This window comes from Harmonia axyridis, chromosome 4, assembly GCF_914767665.1.
Source record: "Harmonia axyridis chromosome 4, icHarAxyr1.1, whole genome shotgun sequence".
NCBI classification, from domain to species: domain Eukaryota; kingdom Metazoa; phylum Arthropoda; class Insecta; order Coleoptera; family Coccinellidae; genus Harmonia; species Harmonia axyridis.
Window position 1 is genome coordinate 6,418,821 of NC_059504.1, and position 12,477 is coordinate 6,431,297.

At 32.0% G+C, this 12,477-nt stretch overlaps 2 protein-coding genes across 3 annotated transcripts; one reads left to right on the forward strand and one right to left on the reverse strand.

Annotated features, from left to right (window-relative positions):
• The first annotated feature begins 192 nt into the window (after positions 1 to 192).
• LOC123679312 (glycine--tRNA ligase) lies at positions 193 to 9,928 on the forward strand. 2 transcript variants are annotated; one of them, XM_045616851.1, is made up of 22 exons: positions 203 to 530; positions 695 to 1,038; positions 2,387 to 2,689; positions 3,029 to 3,194; positions 3,243 to 3,388; positions 3,451 to 3,548; positions 3,638 to 3,852; positions 4,034 to 4,198; positions 4,355 to 4,496; positions 4,570 to 4,734; positions 4,794 to 4,981; positions 6,065 to 6,456; positions 6,655 to 6,820; positions 6,880 to 7,025; positions 7,128 to 7,225; positions 7,357 to 7,571; positions 7,627 to 7,791; positions 7,857 to 8,110; positions 8,167 to 8,291; positions 8,894 to 9,049; positions 9,103 to 9,287; positions 9,782 to 9,928. In XM_045616851.1, the coding sequence occupies exons 1-22, from the start codon at positions 291 to 293 to the stop codon at positions 9,872 to 9,874; spliced, it is 4,167 nt and encodes a 1,388-aa protein (XP_045472807.1). In that variant the 5' UTR covers positions 203 to 290; the 3' UTR covers positions 9,875 to 9,928. The 2 variants fall into 2 exon arrangements, with proteins under 2 accessions (XP_045472808.1, XP_045472807.1); XM_045616852.1 differs by lacking the exon at positions 2,387 to 2,689 and having other exon boundaries at positions 193 to 530.
• On the reverse strand, positions 9,919 to 11,982 carry LOC123679313 (uncharacterized protein CG16817). Its single transcript, XM_045616853.1, has 4 exons — positions 11,732 to 11,982; positions 11,395 to 11,484; positions 10,392 to 10,714; positions 9,919 to 10,227 (listed from the first exon to the last, which is right to left on the reverse strand). Exons 1-4 carry the CDS (start codon positions 11,743 to 11,745, stop codon positions 10,142 to 10,144), a joined length of 513 nt encoding a protein of 170 aa, XP_045472809.1. The 5' UTR covers positions 11,746 to 11,982; the 3' UTR covers positions 9,919 to 10,141.
• Between the last annotated feature and the right edge of the window lie 495 nt (positions 11,983 to 12,477).

Consider the following 12,477-nt stretch of genomic DNA (forward strand, 5'->3'; position numbering starts at 1 on the left):
CTCAAAAAAATTGGTTCTCCCGACTTAAAACTTCAAATATGATCACATATAAATCTACCTACATTCTACGCCAATGGAATTTGAAATCGATATCGGACAAAGCGATTCTTCTTTTTCTATATTTCATACTATGCTAGGGGCATAGAAATATCACCTTAGACATTAAAGAAATATGATGAGGACCCCTGACGGCCTGACATTTAATGATATTAGGTTAGGTTTTTTACAGCCACTGCAGCAAGCAATTAGAAAGGATATTTTCTAACATCTGCTATTGAATGGTTTGATGTATGGAAGTTATCAATACTTTTAGAAAATTATATCAAGTAACTTTAAATGTAACGAAATCAAGTCAATTCGTTTGTGCATTTCCATTTCATAGTAGTATTTTCCATTCAAAAAATCATCCGAAGTGGGGTTCAACGAAAAAGAATAGGAATATTAAGTTGAATAGATTATATTTGGAAGAAATGGCCGATCCAGCAATTGAACAAGTACTTGCACCTTTACGTGCTCAAGTTAAAGAACAAGTAAGTTCTTCTACAAAGAATTACAAAGCTTGCAATCTTATAAGATATACCTACCGAAAAAGTACTTCGATACATCACTATAATATACATATCCATTAAAACACGATAAGAGCCCTTGACTTAATTTTAAGACAATGTTGAAGTTCTAACTTTATTAATTTTAGGGGGACTTGGTACGAACACTTAAAGCCTCTAATGCGCCAGATATCGAAGTAAAAAAAGCAGTAGCTGAATTGAAAGCTCGAAAAAAAATCTTGGAAGATAAAGAACTCAGTTTATCACCAAATGTGACTTTTGATAGGGCTAGAATGGAGGATTTATTGAAACGCAGATTTTTTTATGACCAATCATTTGCCATATATGGTGGCATTACAGGCCAGTATGATTTTGGTCCAATGGGTTGCGCTTTTAAGTCTAACTTACTACAAACTTGGAGGCATCATTTTGTTATGGAAGAACAAATGTTGGAAGTAGATGCAGTTATTCTGACACCAGAGCCTGTACTCAAGTAAGAAAATGTGTTTACAATTAGAAAAATCGTTGAAAATCAAAAGGATGCTTTCGGTTCTATTAATAAAGTCTAATGAGGATGATATTACCCTAACTTTTGGTAGGTGTGATTGAAAACCTTAGGGAGTGTTTAGACAAGTCTGCCTTGTGTGTATGTTTCATGGTGAGTTATGACTTGTCATGAAATAGAATCGGCCATCAGTATCTGATAGTTCAATACATAAATCACATTTACACGAGACAAGTCAAGAAGTCCAATGTACTTTGAAGCGAGTTAGAAACTAATTTGCCATGCAATACACATTCAGCAGTCCACACATATTGTTTGTACATAAAGTTAGGGAAATTTAACAAAATGATCTTTAAAATATAACTTACTAATAACAAACCAATCTGTGAAGCAACACTTCATGCTTACTTACAGCTTTGAATTTGCATCATAATAGTTTTCCAATATCATGTATCGAGCTAGGAGGAATATTGCTGTATGGAATCAAATTTTTTATCAGAATTCAACAGATATCCCTTAAAGTTCCTGAGAAAAGCTCTGAACTTTTCAATTTTACAGAAATTGAAAATTGTGAAAATTTTAGAGGCTTGGAGCTATGATTCCAAAGTAATCATTATATATAATACGAGACTGAAAAATTTGCCATTTATATAGGTATATACTTGAAGAGAATACTGTAGATCTATGTCAGTCCGAACTACTTACACAGAAATACTTTTTATTTATTTTATCAATAAGTTCTCTTTCAATTTTCATTTGTGATGTTGAATTATCATCAATTTTTATTTGTAACTAACCTGTAGGGCTTGTACTCAAATGTTTTGAATCCATAATAATAATAATAATCCATCTTTTAGGATTTCCTTCAGAAGTGTCATCAAACATTTTGAGAAAAACCGTGAAACGTTGAAATCTTAAATAATAAATAAACGAATAGTATTGTATGCAATAAAGTAGTATCAGTAATCTATGGTTCAAACAACTGTTGGGGGTCCACAGCTTACACTGATTTGAAATAGATGTCAGTAGTCATCGCCAATCAGATGCTCATTCGAGTCAGGAAATGTCAAATGTCCCTCTAGCAGCTGTTCTGTGAAGTCAGCTGATACTGCTCTATTCTAATAAAAGTGAATTGTGTTGCAGTGTACCTTAAATGTTACATGAAAACAAACTTCTCCTCAGTCTATGTCAATTTTGGGATAATAAAAAAAATTATATAAAACAGTATGTGGGAAATCTATTAATTTTTGATTGGGGTGTCTGTTTTGTCTTTCGGCTCATATTTAAATACATTTTTCATCATGTAGCTGCATAGGATGGATTGTTATGGTTTCAGAAAATTTTTGAAATATCTTGTTCGAATTCCGCGTTGCCAAAAATGCAAACTTAGGCAAGATCTCCCACAATGGAGTGAGCCATGTTGGTGGTCACATCAACTTAAGTTGCAGCGTGCTAAGAAGATTAGAAATCGACGACTTTATACGAGATCTCGCAAATCACAAAAGAATACTGAGGAATGTTTATTTAATTTTCGTGAAGCGACTTGCGAATTCAAAAGATTGGTGAAATCGAGTAAAAGAAGGTTTTGGCTAACCTGCTGCTCACTATTAGATCGCAAACCATGGAGGACATCTTACAGGTTAGTAGAGAAAAATATAGGTCACCAAAGGATGGAAAATTATTGAAGGGACAGGGATATAGTCTTAAAGAAGTTTGTTCCGTTTCAACTGGCTTTTCTTGACTGAATTCAGATATTGAAAATCAAACAAATTTTTTAATCTAACGACTATTCAGAAAAAACAGCTTCTCTAGTTGCATTATAATATTTTTATTTAGGAAAATTTAATATCTCTCTGGGTATTTGCTTAGATAAAAGGCGAATTTAGCCTCCTATTTTATTATTACTATACATCAGATAGCATTAAGAAGAGCAGTTAAATATGAAAAATTGAGTTGTATCATTTTGTAATTATTTTAGAGCTTCAGGTCATGTGGATAGATTTGCCGATCTCATGGTGAAAGATTTGAAAACAGGCGAATGCTTCAGGTTAGATCATTTGATAAAAGCACATCTTGAGCTTTTGTGTGCAGATAAAAAGACATCAACCGAGACTAAGAAAGAATGTGAAGATATTGTAGTAAAGGTGAATAACTTATTTTCATCATATTCTCCATTAAAAAGTACTTTTTAGCTTGATGGTATGACCAAAGATGAGATGGCAGGGGTACTGACTAAATTTGAAATTAAAAGTCCTTTAACTGGTAATCCACTAACTGAACCTATAGAGTTCAATCTGATGTTTTCCACTCTAGTGGGACCTGTAGGAGAGACAAAGGAGTAAGCTCTAGATTATGACAATAGGTTTTACCGTAAGCTTACATTCATTTAATTTTTGTTAGGTTCCTACGTCCTGAAACTGCTCAGGGTATCTTTGTTAATTTCAAAAATTTATTAAAATTCAATGAAGGAAGACTTCCGTTTGCAGCAGCTCAAATAGGTAAAAAAACATATTATTTTTTTTTGTTTCTAGGTGTTAATTTAGGGCAGAAATTGGTTTAATAATGTGAAAATTCAATTGTTTTTCAGGTCATGCTTTCAGAAACGAAATATCGCCTAGATCTGGTTTGATACGAGTTAGGGAATTCACTATGGCTGAAATAGAACATTTTGTGGATCCACAACAAAAAAATCATCCAAAATTCGATGAGGTCAAAGATACTGAACTGGTTTTATATTCAGCCTGTAATCAGATGGATGGCAAAGCTGCTGAAAAGAAAACAATTGGACAAGCAGTCGATGAAGTAAAATTTCTTCTTCATTAAATTAAATTAAATTTTTTTTGAAATAATGACTTTTTAAGAAAAATTTTGGTGTCTCTTGTGTACAAACACCAACGAATCACTCTGTATATTCCTACTTGTCTAAATTAATGATGAAGTGCACAAAAGTTTCTCGAATAAACTATTTATTATTATATTTCAGGGTTTGGTAGCCAATAGTACTCTTGGTTATTTTATGGCAAGAATTCAAAAATTCCTTATCAAGTGTGGTGTAGATCCTCAAAGATTACGATTTAGACAACATATGAATAATGAAATGGCACATTATGCTTGTGATTGTTGGGATGCCGAATGTCTCACAAGCTACGTAAGTAGATTCTTCAAAATAAAAAAATATGAAAATTTATAAACTTGAGAGAAAAACCCTTTTTATAAGTTTCTTTGGATGAATTCTTTTCATAAAGAAAATTCAAGAAATGCGGAATAACTTTATATCTTCCATACTTTATTTTGGTTTCTTCAGGGTTGGATAGAATGTGTTGGCTGTGCAGATAGATCTGCATATGACCTGACGCAACATACTGAAGCTACAAAAGTAAAACTAACTGCAGAAAGGAATGAACCTATCGAGGAATTTACACCCAGTGTTATTGAGCCTTCATTCGGTAAGAAATATATTCTGTTTAATTTTATCTACTTCAAGGTATATTTAGATTATCTACAAATTAAAATTTTCAGGAATCGGAAGAATTATGTATGCGATATTCGAACATAATTTCAAGATGCGTGAGAATGATGAACAACGAACATATCTTGCTCTGCCAGCTATCGTAGCACCAGTTAAATGTAGTGTTTTACCACTCAGTCGAAATGATGAGTTCGAACCTTTCATAAAGATACTCTGTAAGTTGCAACAAATGTTGGAAATAATCTTTCATTTTATTTACACCTACTTTGTGCAGCTACTGCCCTCACAAAACTGAATGTGTCCCATAAAGTGGATGACAGTTCCGGTTCTATAGGGAGAAGATATGCAAGAACAGATGAAATTGCTATACCTTATGGGATTACTATTGACTTCGATACATGTAAAACACCACATTCTGTAACCTTAAGGGAAAGAGATTCTATGAAGCAAGTCCGAATATTGGTGAGTGGTTCACATGTGTTGAAAATACTGTAGCTGAAAAATTTTCTGAATGCCGTAAAATTAATTTTATATATTAACACACAGACATTAAAACCATTATTTACGTATATCCCTGGCTCGGTTGGTCAGAAGATTCAGAAACCTGAATCAAGCTGAGGTCGCTATATGTCAACATTCCTCAACCCTTGCGAATTATATACAGGGTGGCCATTTGAAAACGAAACAGACGAGATTACAGACGAAATAAAGTTTTTCGATAGAAATGCTCGGACAGGTCGATTTCTGTTTCAAGGGGGACAACTTAAGATGTAGGTTACGGACGCATAGCGCTTCAACCCTTGCTACTACAACCCTCACCCCCAAATTTTGAATAGGGAATATGGGGTGAGTGATACCTCATTTGAAAGGTATTTTTATACTGATTTCAGCACAGTAATTGTTTTTTCATTTTATGCATTAGTTCTCGAAATATTCTTAACTAAGTATTTGAAAATGAAGTGGTGTTTTCATGGCACTTGTAGTGTTTTGTGAAAAATCGACATTTTGAGCTTCAAAACAACCATGACTGTGGCTTCCTTCCTAACTAACTAACGCATGAATATTTCGAGAACTAATGCATAAAATGAAAAAACAATTACTGTGCTGAAATCAGTATAAAAATACCTTCAAATTGAGGTATCACTCACCCCATATTCCCTATTCAAAATTTGGGGGTAAGGGTTGTAGTAGCAAGGGTTGAAGCGCTATGCGTCCGTAACCTACATCTTAAGTTGTCCCCCTCGAAACAGAAATCGACCTGTCCGAGCATTTCTATCGAAAAACTTTATTTCGTCTGTAATCTCGTCTGTTTCGTTTTCAAATGGCCACCCTGTATGTAGTTCATAAGGTATACTTACACTTGATTCTGGGATTAGTGGTTTCTCGTTGTGGAGAATCTTCAGCTTCCTCGATGGCTTAGTGGTGAGAGCGTCGCACTAGTTATTCGGAGGTTACGGGTTCGAGTCCCGCTCGGGGAGTTACTTTTTCCAGAATTGAAAAATTGTAAAATTAATTTCATATACCATTATTTACTTTTTTTTCTAGCTTGATGAAGTTGCAACTGTTGTGCACAACTTATCATTCAACAAAGATACTTGGGAAAATGTAGTTCAGAAATACTCAAATGGACCTCAAGCATTTGAAAGCTCAGGGGGAGAAAATGCTACTGAATCTCAAAATAAAAACATTTTGAAAAATTCTAGTTCTGCATCGGATATTACAGTAGATAAAAATAAATTGAATGATTTTTTGAGGAATAGGTTCTTCTATAGCCCATCATTTGAAATATATGATGTTTTCAACGGCAAATATGATTTTGGACCTGTGGGTTGTGCTATAAAATCAAACCTTCTGCAGAATTGGAAGAATCATTTTGTGTTGGAAGAGCAGATGCTTGAAATTGATTCATCAATATTAACACTCGAGCCAGTACTTAAGTAAGTCAAAAGTTATTGATTTACTGAACATGTAATATTAACCGAGACCAAATTTTAGATAGATTTCCATCATTTATTTGCACTGTCCATTTATGATTTTCATTTATCAACCTTTGGAATATGTAGAATTCAGATCTGATGATAACAAAAATCTTTCCAAGGCTTTTTTCGAAAACCAAAATTAATTTATTATTTCAGAGCTTCTGGTCATGTAGATAAATTTCAAGATCTCATGGTTAAGGATTTAGGTAATAATGAATACTACCGTTTGGATCATTTGGTGAAAGAACATCTTGAAAAACTTTGTTCAGATGAAAATACATCAGCAGAAATCAGAACAGAATGTCTAGATATTATCACAAAGGTACTATTATTTTATTGTTTTTGTGGCATCTTTGATAAGTTTACTTTATAAATATTCAGCTGAAAGGAATGGACAAGGGAGAAATATCTACAGTAATTAAAAAATTCAACATTAAAAGTCCATTGACCGAAAATGAGCTTTCTGAACCAACTGAAACTAACTTGATGTTCGCTACACAAATTGGACCATCTGGATTGATAAAAGGGTAATTTTCAGAAATGAATTTTTTGTTTCAAGTGATCAATTTCAATTTTGAAAAATTCAGTTTGATTAGATATTTCAAGTTATAATCTGAGTGTCATTTTAGGTTTTTGCGACCAGAAACGGCTCAAGGTATTTTTATTAATTTCAAAAGATTGTTAGAATTCAATCAGGGCAAGCTACCTTTTGCGGCTGCTCAAATAGGTAAGAGATTTTAGAAAATATTAATATAATTCTCGAAGGTGAGAGACATTATAAAAGATAGATAATATGTTCATTTTTCAAATAGCTTAAATCGAATTAAGAATAATATGCAAACATATACATTTTTTCAGGAAAGGTATTCCGAAATGAGATATCACCCAAATCAGACATATTACGAGCTAAAGAATTCTCAACAGCAGAAATTGTCCATTTCATTGACCCATCAGAAAAAGAACATCCTAAATTCAATGATATTAAGAATATTGAATTGCTAATTTTTTCCTCTTGTGATCAAAAAGAAGGAAAACCTGCTGAGAAGAAGAGCATTGGTACAGCAATAAATGAGGTAATCAGAGAAACGTGTTTATTATTCAATATATTAGGGTATTATTCGGTTTTAGGGTTTGATATCTAATGAAGTTCTTGCTTATTTCATGGCAAGAACTCAGTTGTTCCTCATAAAATGTGGTGTGTCTCTTGATAAATTACGATTCAGACAACAACTAGATAATGAACGCCCTCATTACGCTACTGATTGCTGGGTTGCAGAGTGTCTTACTAATTATGTAAGTATGAAAAATAATAATAATTAAAAAAATATTCTTTGATTAAAATTATGATATATCTTTAGGGCTGGATAGAATGTGTGAGTTGCATAGATAGATCAAATTATGATCTTACCCAGCATAGTAAAGCATCAAGTGTGAAATTAACAGCAGAAAGAAGATTAACAACACCTAAAGAAGTTAGTGTAACAGAAGCTGTTCCAAACAAAGGTAAAATAGGAAAAACATTCAAGAAAGATGCAGGATTAATTACAAAAGCTTTTGAAAGTATGCAGTTGGCAGATATTGAAAATCTCAACAACAAATTAAATGATGATGGGTAATTATTAGTCAAATTTTCTAACTCAAACACAAATAAAAGAATAAAACTTTCAGAGAATATACTTTAGATGTAGGAGGTAAAAAATTCACTCTACAAAAAGATATGGTTGAAGTAAAGAAGTACCAACAACTCAAACATGTTGAAGAATTCATCCCAAATGTCATTAGTCTTTCTTTTGGTTAGTAGTAAATTTTATTTTGTGAAATGATAAGTTAATTTTTTTTCTCTATTTCAGTATCGTAATGGGTTCATTACAGTTTTAAAAACAGTGCTGTAATAAACTCATTACAGCATTGTTTTCAGTTATATTTTTCGTTTTGTGGTTGTCTAGACTGATTTCTGATCCTATCAAATTTTAACACACGTCAATTGTCAATATAATAAAATTGGAATATAGCGAAATGATTTTTGGAACGTTATTTGCAATTTCTCTTAATTCTGGTGGTGTTAGTCGATTTCATCAGATATAATTCACGAATTTAATGGGTAATTGTAAATTATTTCAAAATTCGCAAAGTACGATTCAAATAATCTGTCAATGTTCATAACAGTCACACCAACTGCCAAGATATAATACAAAAGTCACTAGGATGTATTATCTGAATTTTTCATTGAATTGCGACAATATTTCACAAAACTTGACTGAAATAGAGAAAATATCGTCTAATACTCGTTGCAGAAGGCAATTCCAACACTTTTGCGTTCGAATTTCGCATTTGTGTTGGAATAGAAGCCCATTCTGAAACTTGTTTTAGAGTATACTATTCTTGAATTTTTCAGGTGTTGAAAGATTGATGTATTCCTTATTTGAACATAATTTTATGTTGCGCGGACAAGAACCGTATCTGTCACTTCCTGCAGATGTCTCTCCAATAAAATGCAGCATTTTATCGAATCATAAAAGGGAAGACATTGAAACCTACATAAAAAATTTGAGTGAGTACCAAGAGAAACCACGATAACAGATTTAGTAAAAAAGGTTTTTTCAGCATCTGCACTGAGTGAACTGGATATAGATCACAAAGTTGAACACAAAGATAATTTGGATAAATTATGCGTTAAAACAGACCAAATGGCTATACCATACAGTGTTATTATAGATGCGGAAGTTGCTGGAAAAACAAATAGTGTAATTTTGAGGGAAAGAGATTCTACGAGCAAAATTCAAATTCCTGTAAGAAATGTTCTTTCTCTAATTCTGTGATTATTCCGTTCATTCTTCCACATCTTGTAGAACAAAATCGTGCGAGAATATATCAGAAACGCACAGTTTTCATAGTTATATTTTATTATTATATGTTGGTACTCCGAACTTTCCGCCACGGCTTTATCTGTCATTTCATCAATTTGCCTTAAAGAAATCACTTCTGCCAACCAACATTTTTCAATGCAAAAATCACTAAATGATATTTATGGAAATATTTCATTAATTTCAATAAAAATGCAATGAATTAGAGAAAATAATGTATAATACTCGTACAGAAGGCTCATTCTACCACTCGTTCATTCAAAAACTCGCCACTTCGTGGCTCGTTTTTGAATTTTGAACTCGTGGAAGAATATCAATGCCTTCTGCACTTGTATTATAAATAACTATTCTGATTATTTATAGCAAACTAGAGAATAGAGACTTGTTAGTAAAAGCACAAATATATTGTTTCATTACAGATTGACGAGATAGCTGTAACAATCCACAACTTACTAAGTAGTAAAGCTACATGGGACAACCTAACGAAGAAATATACTTCCGTTTCTTCATAATTTTATAAACATATTGATGCATTTATTTAAGAATAAAAAGCTGATTGATTGAAACTTCTATATTTTTTTTGTAAATACATGATGTAGCAAAACTTCCAATCCTAATATACCCAAACTTCACAAAAACTGAAGATGAGCTCTTAAATTAACAATAAAATTGCTACCACTAGAGATGTTTTTATTTGTAACATAAACAGGTGGAAAATTAGTTTAGGAATTAATGTAAAATACAAAACTCAAACTTCATCATTTCATCTGATACATTGTTCATTCGAGTTCAGGAATTGGTTCGTCGTCCGAATCTGCTTCTCCATCGTCCAAATCATCAAATGCTGGTTTGCTATTACCAGCACCTAGAAAAAAAGATACACGAAAATTAAATGAAGGCTTTCGTTAGAATCAAAATATGCACAACAGAAATGGCAAATTGAGCTAAAAAATTAAAAGATAGGACTATTTCTGTTAAAATTTTACATCTTATGAGTCTTGATAAAATGTAATTAATTTAAATTCTCACCTGCTAATCCTCCCATTTGTTTTAGCATCTGTTCAACATCACCTTCGCCTCCCATACCTAAACCTTCATCATCTGAGTCATCTTCATCATGCCATTTATTGAAATCACATTTCAACCAATGTTTTTTTGTCGAATCTTTGGTGAGAGATGGCCAATACGGTTCTTCTTGGTTAGCTTTCACAAGAAGCATTTCGATACACCTACCCCTTTGGAAACTTTTACTTTTTTCTGGATCAATTTCTTTATATAACGAAATTGTAACCTCGTAAGTCTTTCCCTCTAAACCACCTGTACCTTTGAAGTACACCGAGTCTTTTTCAAATCTAAAAAGTAGACATGAAATAAATCATCACATATACAAAAGAATATTTTCATATCAATTATAAGTTTGGAAATATTGGTATAATCTAATCAGATAAAATAATATCCCATATACTAAACAAGTTCGATGACAATAAATTGTTGAAATTATAATATATAATTTGAGTTTTTTAATTTCAAATCCATAAAATTTTATTGAATCCTTACATTTTAAATATATTGTAGACACGTGCTATTTATTTTAAAATTAATCATTTCTTGCAATAAGATAACATATAAAAATAACTGCTAATCCAGGCGATCGTACGCAATTGGTTTTGAATGAAAAATTTTAATATAATTCTCGAATAGATTAAAATATAACCAATAAATTCAAATTTCTTTCATTATTCCGAATGAGAAAAGTTCAGAGGTTATAATAAACTTTTAGAAATGAGATTGATTAAATAAATTCTACATCACCAACAAAACTCATAAGAATTTTGAATAATCTTACGAAAACTTCGTTCCGCATGTTTATTTCCTGCTGTAATCCATTTAAAATGTAATATAATTGATATTGAACAATGGATAATCGGTGAAAATAAATATAACCTCCAAGTATGAAAACAATAATATCAATCAAAATTCACTGTTACGTTATATTACTATTTGTAAAAATATCTAGAATTTTTGCACTTACTTTATATCTGGTTCTTTTACATCTTCTAAATTGACTGTTAAAAATACTACTGCCGTCCTTTGAGCCCACATAACTGGAGGAGGAGGTAAACTGAAATGCAAATATTACATGTAAGATGATTAAAATTTTTGGTTTGAAATTCATTTCAATTCCACCAAAAATTTCATTCGAATAGATCATTCAAACATAAAAAATTAAAGGAATTTTCTAGAATCGATAACAACTAAATACAACATGGCCGAATCATGAATCACAAAATATAAATGGTTGTTTTCTGGATAGAAAATTGATAGGAACTTGAGAGTAGGGATCATAAGGAAAAACTAGCTCAACTTACCTTTGTTCGGTCATTTTTGTTTAATGTAATGTACTAATTATCGTTATACTAGTTGCACTAACTAACCACAAAATGCCGAATAGTGAATACAATAACTGACGTGAAGTTCCCTTCACGAGAGTAAGAGAGGAAGTGGTATAATTTAAAGTTTACGTGAAATGATTGTATGCGCACGTTCTGCAGAATGAGGGTTTCAAATAGAATAGAATTTTATTCTTTAATTTGAAACTAATCTTGTCAAACTGATGACACCTGGAAAAGCTAACTGCAATAATTTGGTGAAAATTGAGAGATATGCGTGATTCTTTTGTTTGTCGTCATGGTCCGTTCAGTTTCAACAAGATTTGGAGAATTTTCAATATGATTCTCCATTTACATTCTATTTCTAAAATATGATTAAAGTGATAACTAATTACTTATTAGAGTAATCAAGATTTTATTTGAAAACCCAATTAAGTAGATTGCATATCCAATCCATTTTACGAATACTGACAAAGTTTTGGAACAGTATAAAGACTTTGCTTTACTGTGGTTTAGGAGAAAGATTCATTTTGAACCATTTCTCTACAATGAAAAACAAACAAGGGCTATTCATTTTCTTATAAGTTTGTTGAAGCGAAATGAAAAATACCCACAATTTTCAATACCCTCTAAACAGCCTAAACATTAGACAGAAAGCAAATAGATTTGAATTTGACCACAAACTGTTACCAACCAAATAATGTGCAAATATTTCATAGAACAAA

What these genes read in the sequence shown, in the direction of transcription:
- LOC123679312 (XM_045616851.1), top strand. Translation starts at nt 291, where the DNA reads ATGGAAGTTATCAATACTTTTAGAAAATTATATCAAGTAACTTTAAAT. An exon ending in CCTGTAGGAGAGACAAAGGA is followed by an intron (nt 3,389 to 3,450) that starts GTAAGCTCTAGA and finishes AATTTTTGTTAG; the next exon opens with GTTCCTACGTCCTGAAACTG. An exon ending in TTTTGCGGCTGCTCAAATAG is followed by an intron (nt 7,226 to 7,356) that starts GTAAGAGATTTT and finishes ACATTTTTTCAG; the next exon opens with GAAAGGTATTCCGAAATGAG.
- LOC123679313 (XM_045616853.1), bottom strand. An exon ending in GTAAAAGAACCAGATATAAA is followed by an intron (nt 10,715 to 11,394) that starts GTAAGTGCAAAA and finishes TCTACTTTTTAG; the next exon opens with ATTTGAAAAAGACTCGGTGT. An exon ending in ACAAATGGGAGGATTAGCAG is followed by an intron (nt 10,228 to 10,391) that starts GTGAGAATTTAA and finishes CTTTTTTTCTAG; the next exon opens with GTGCTGGTAATAGCAAACCA.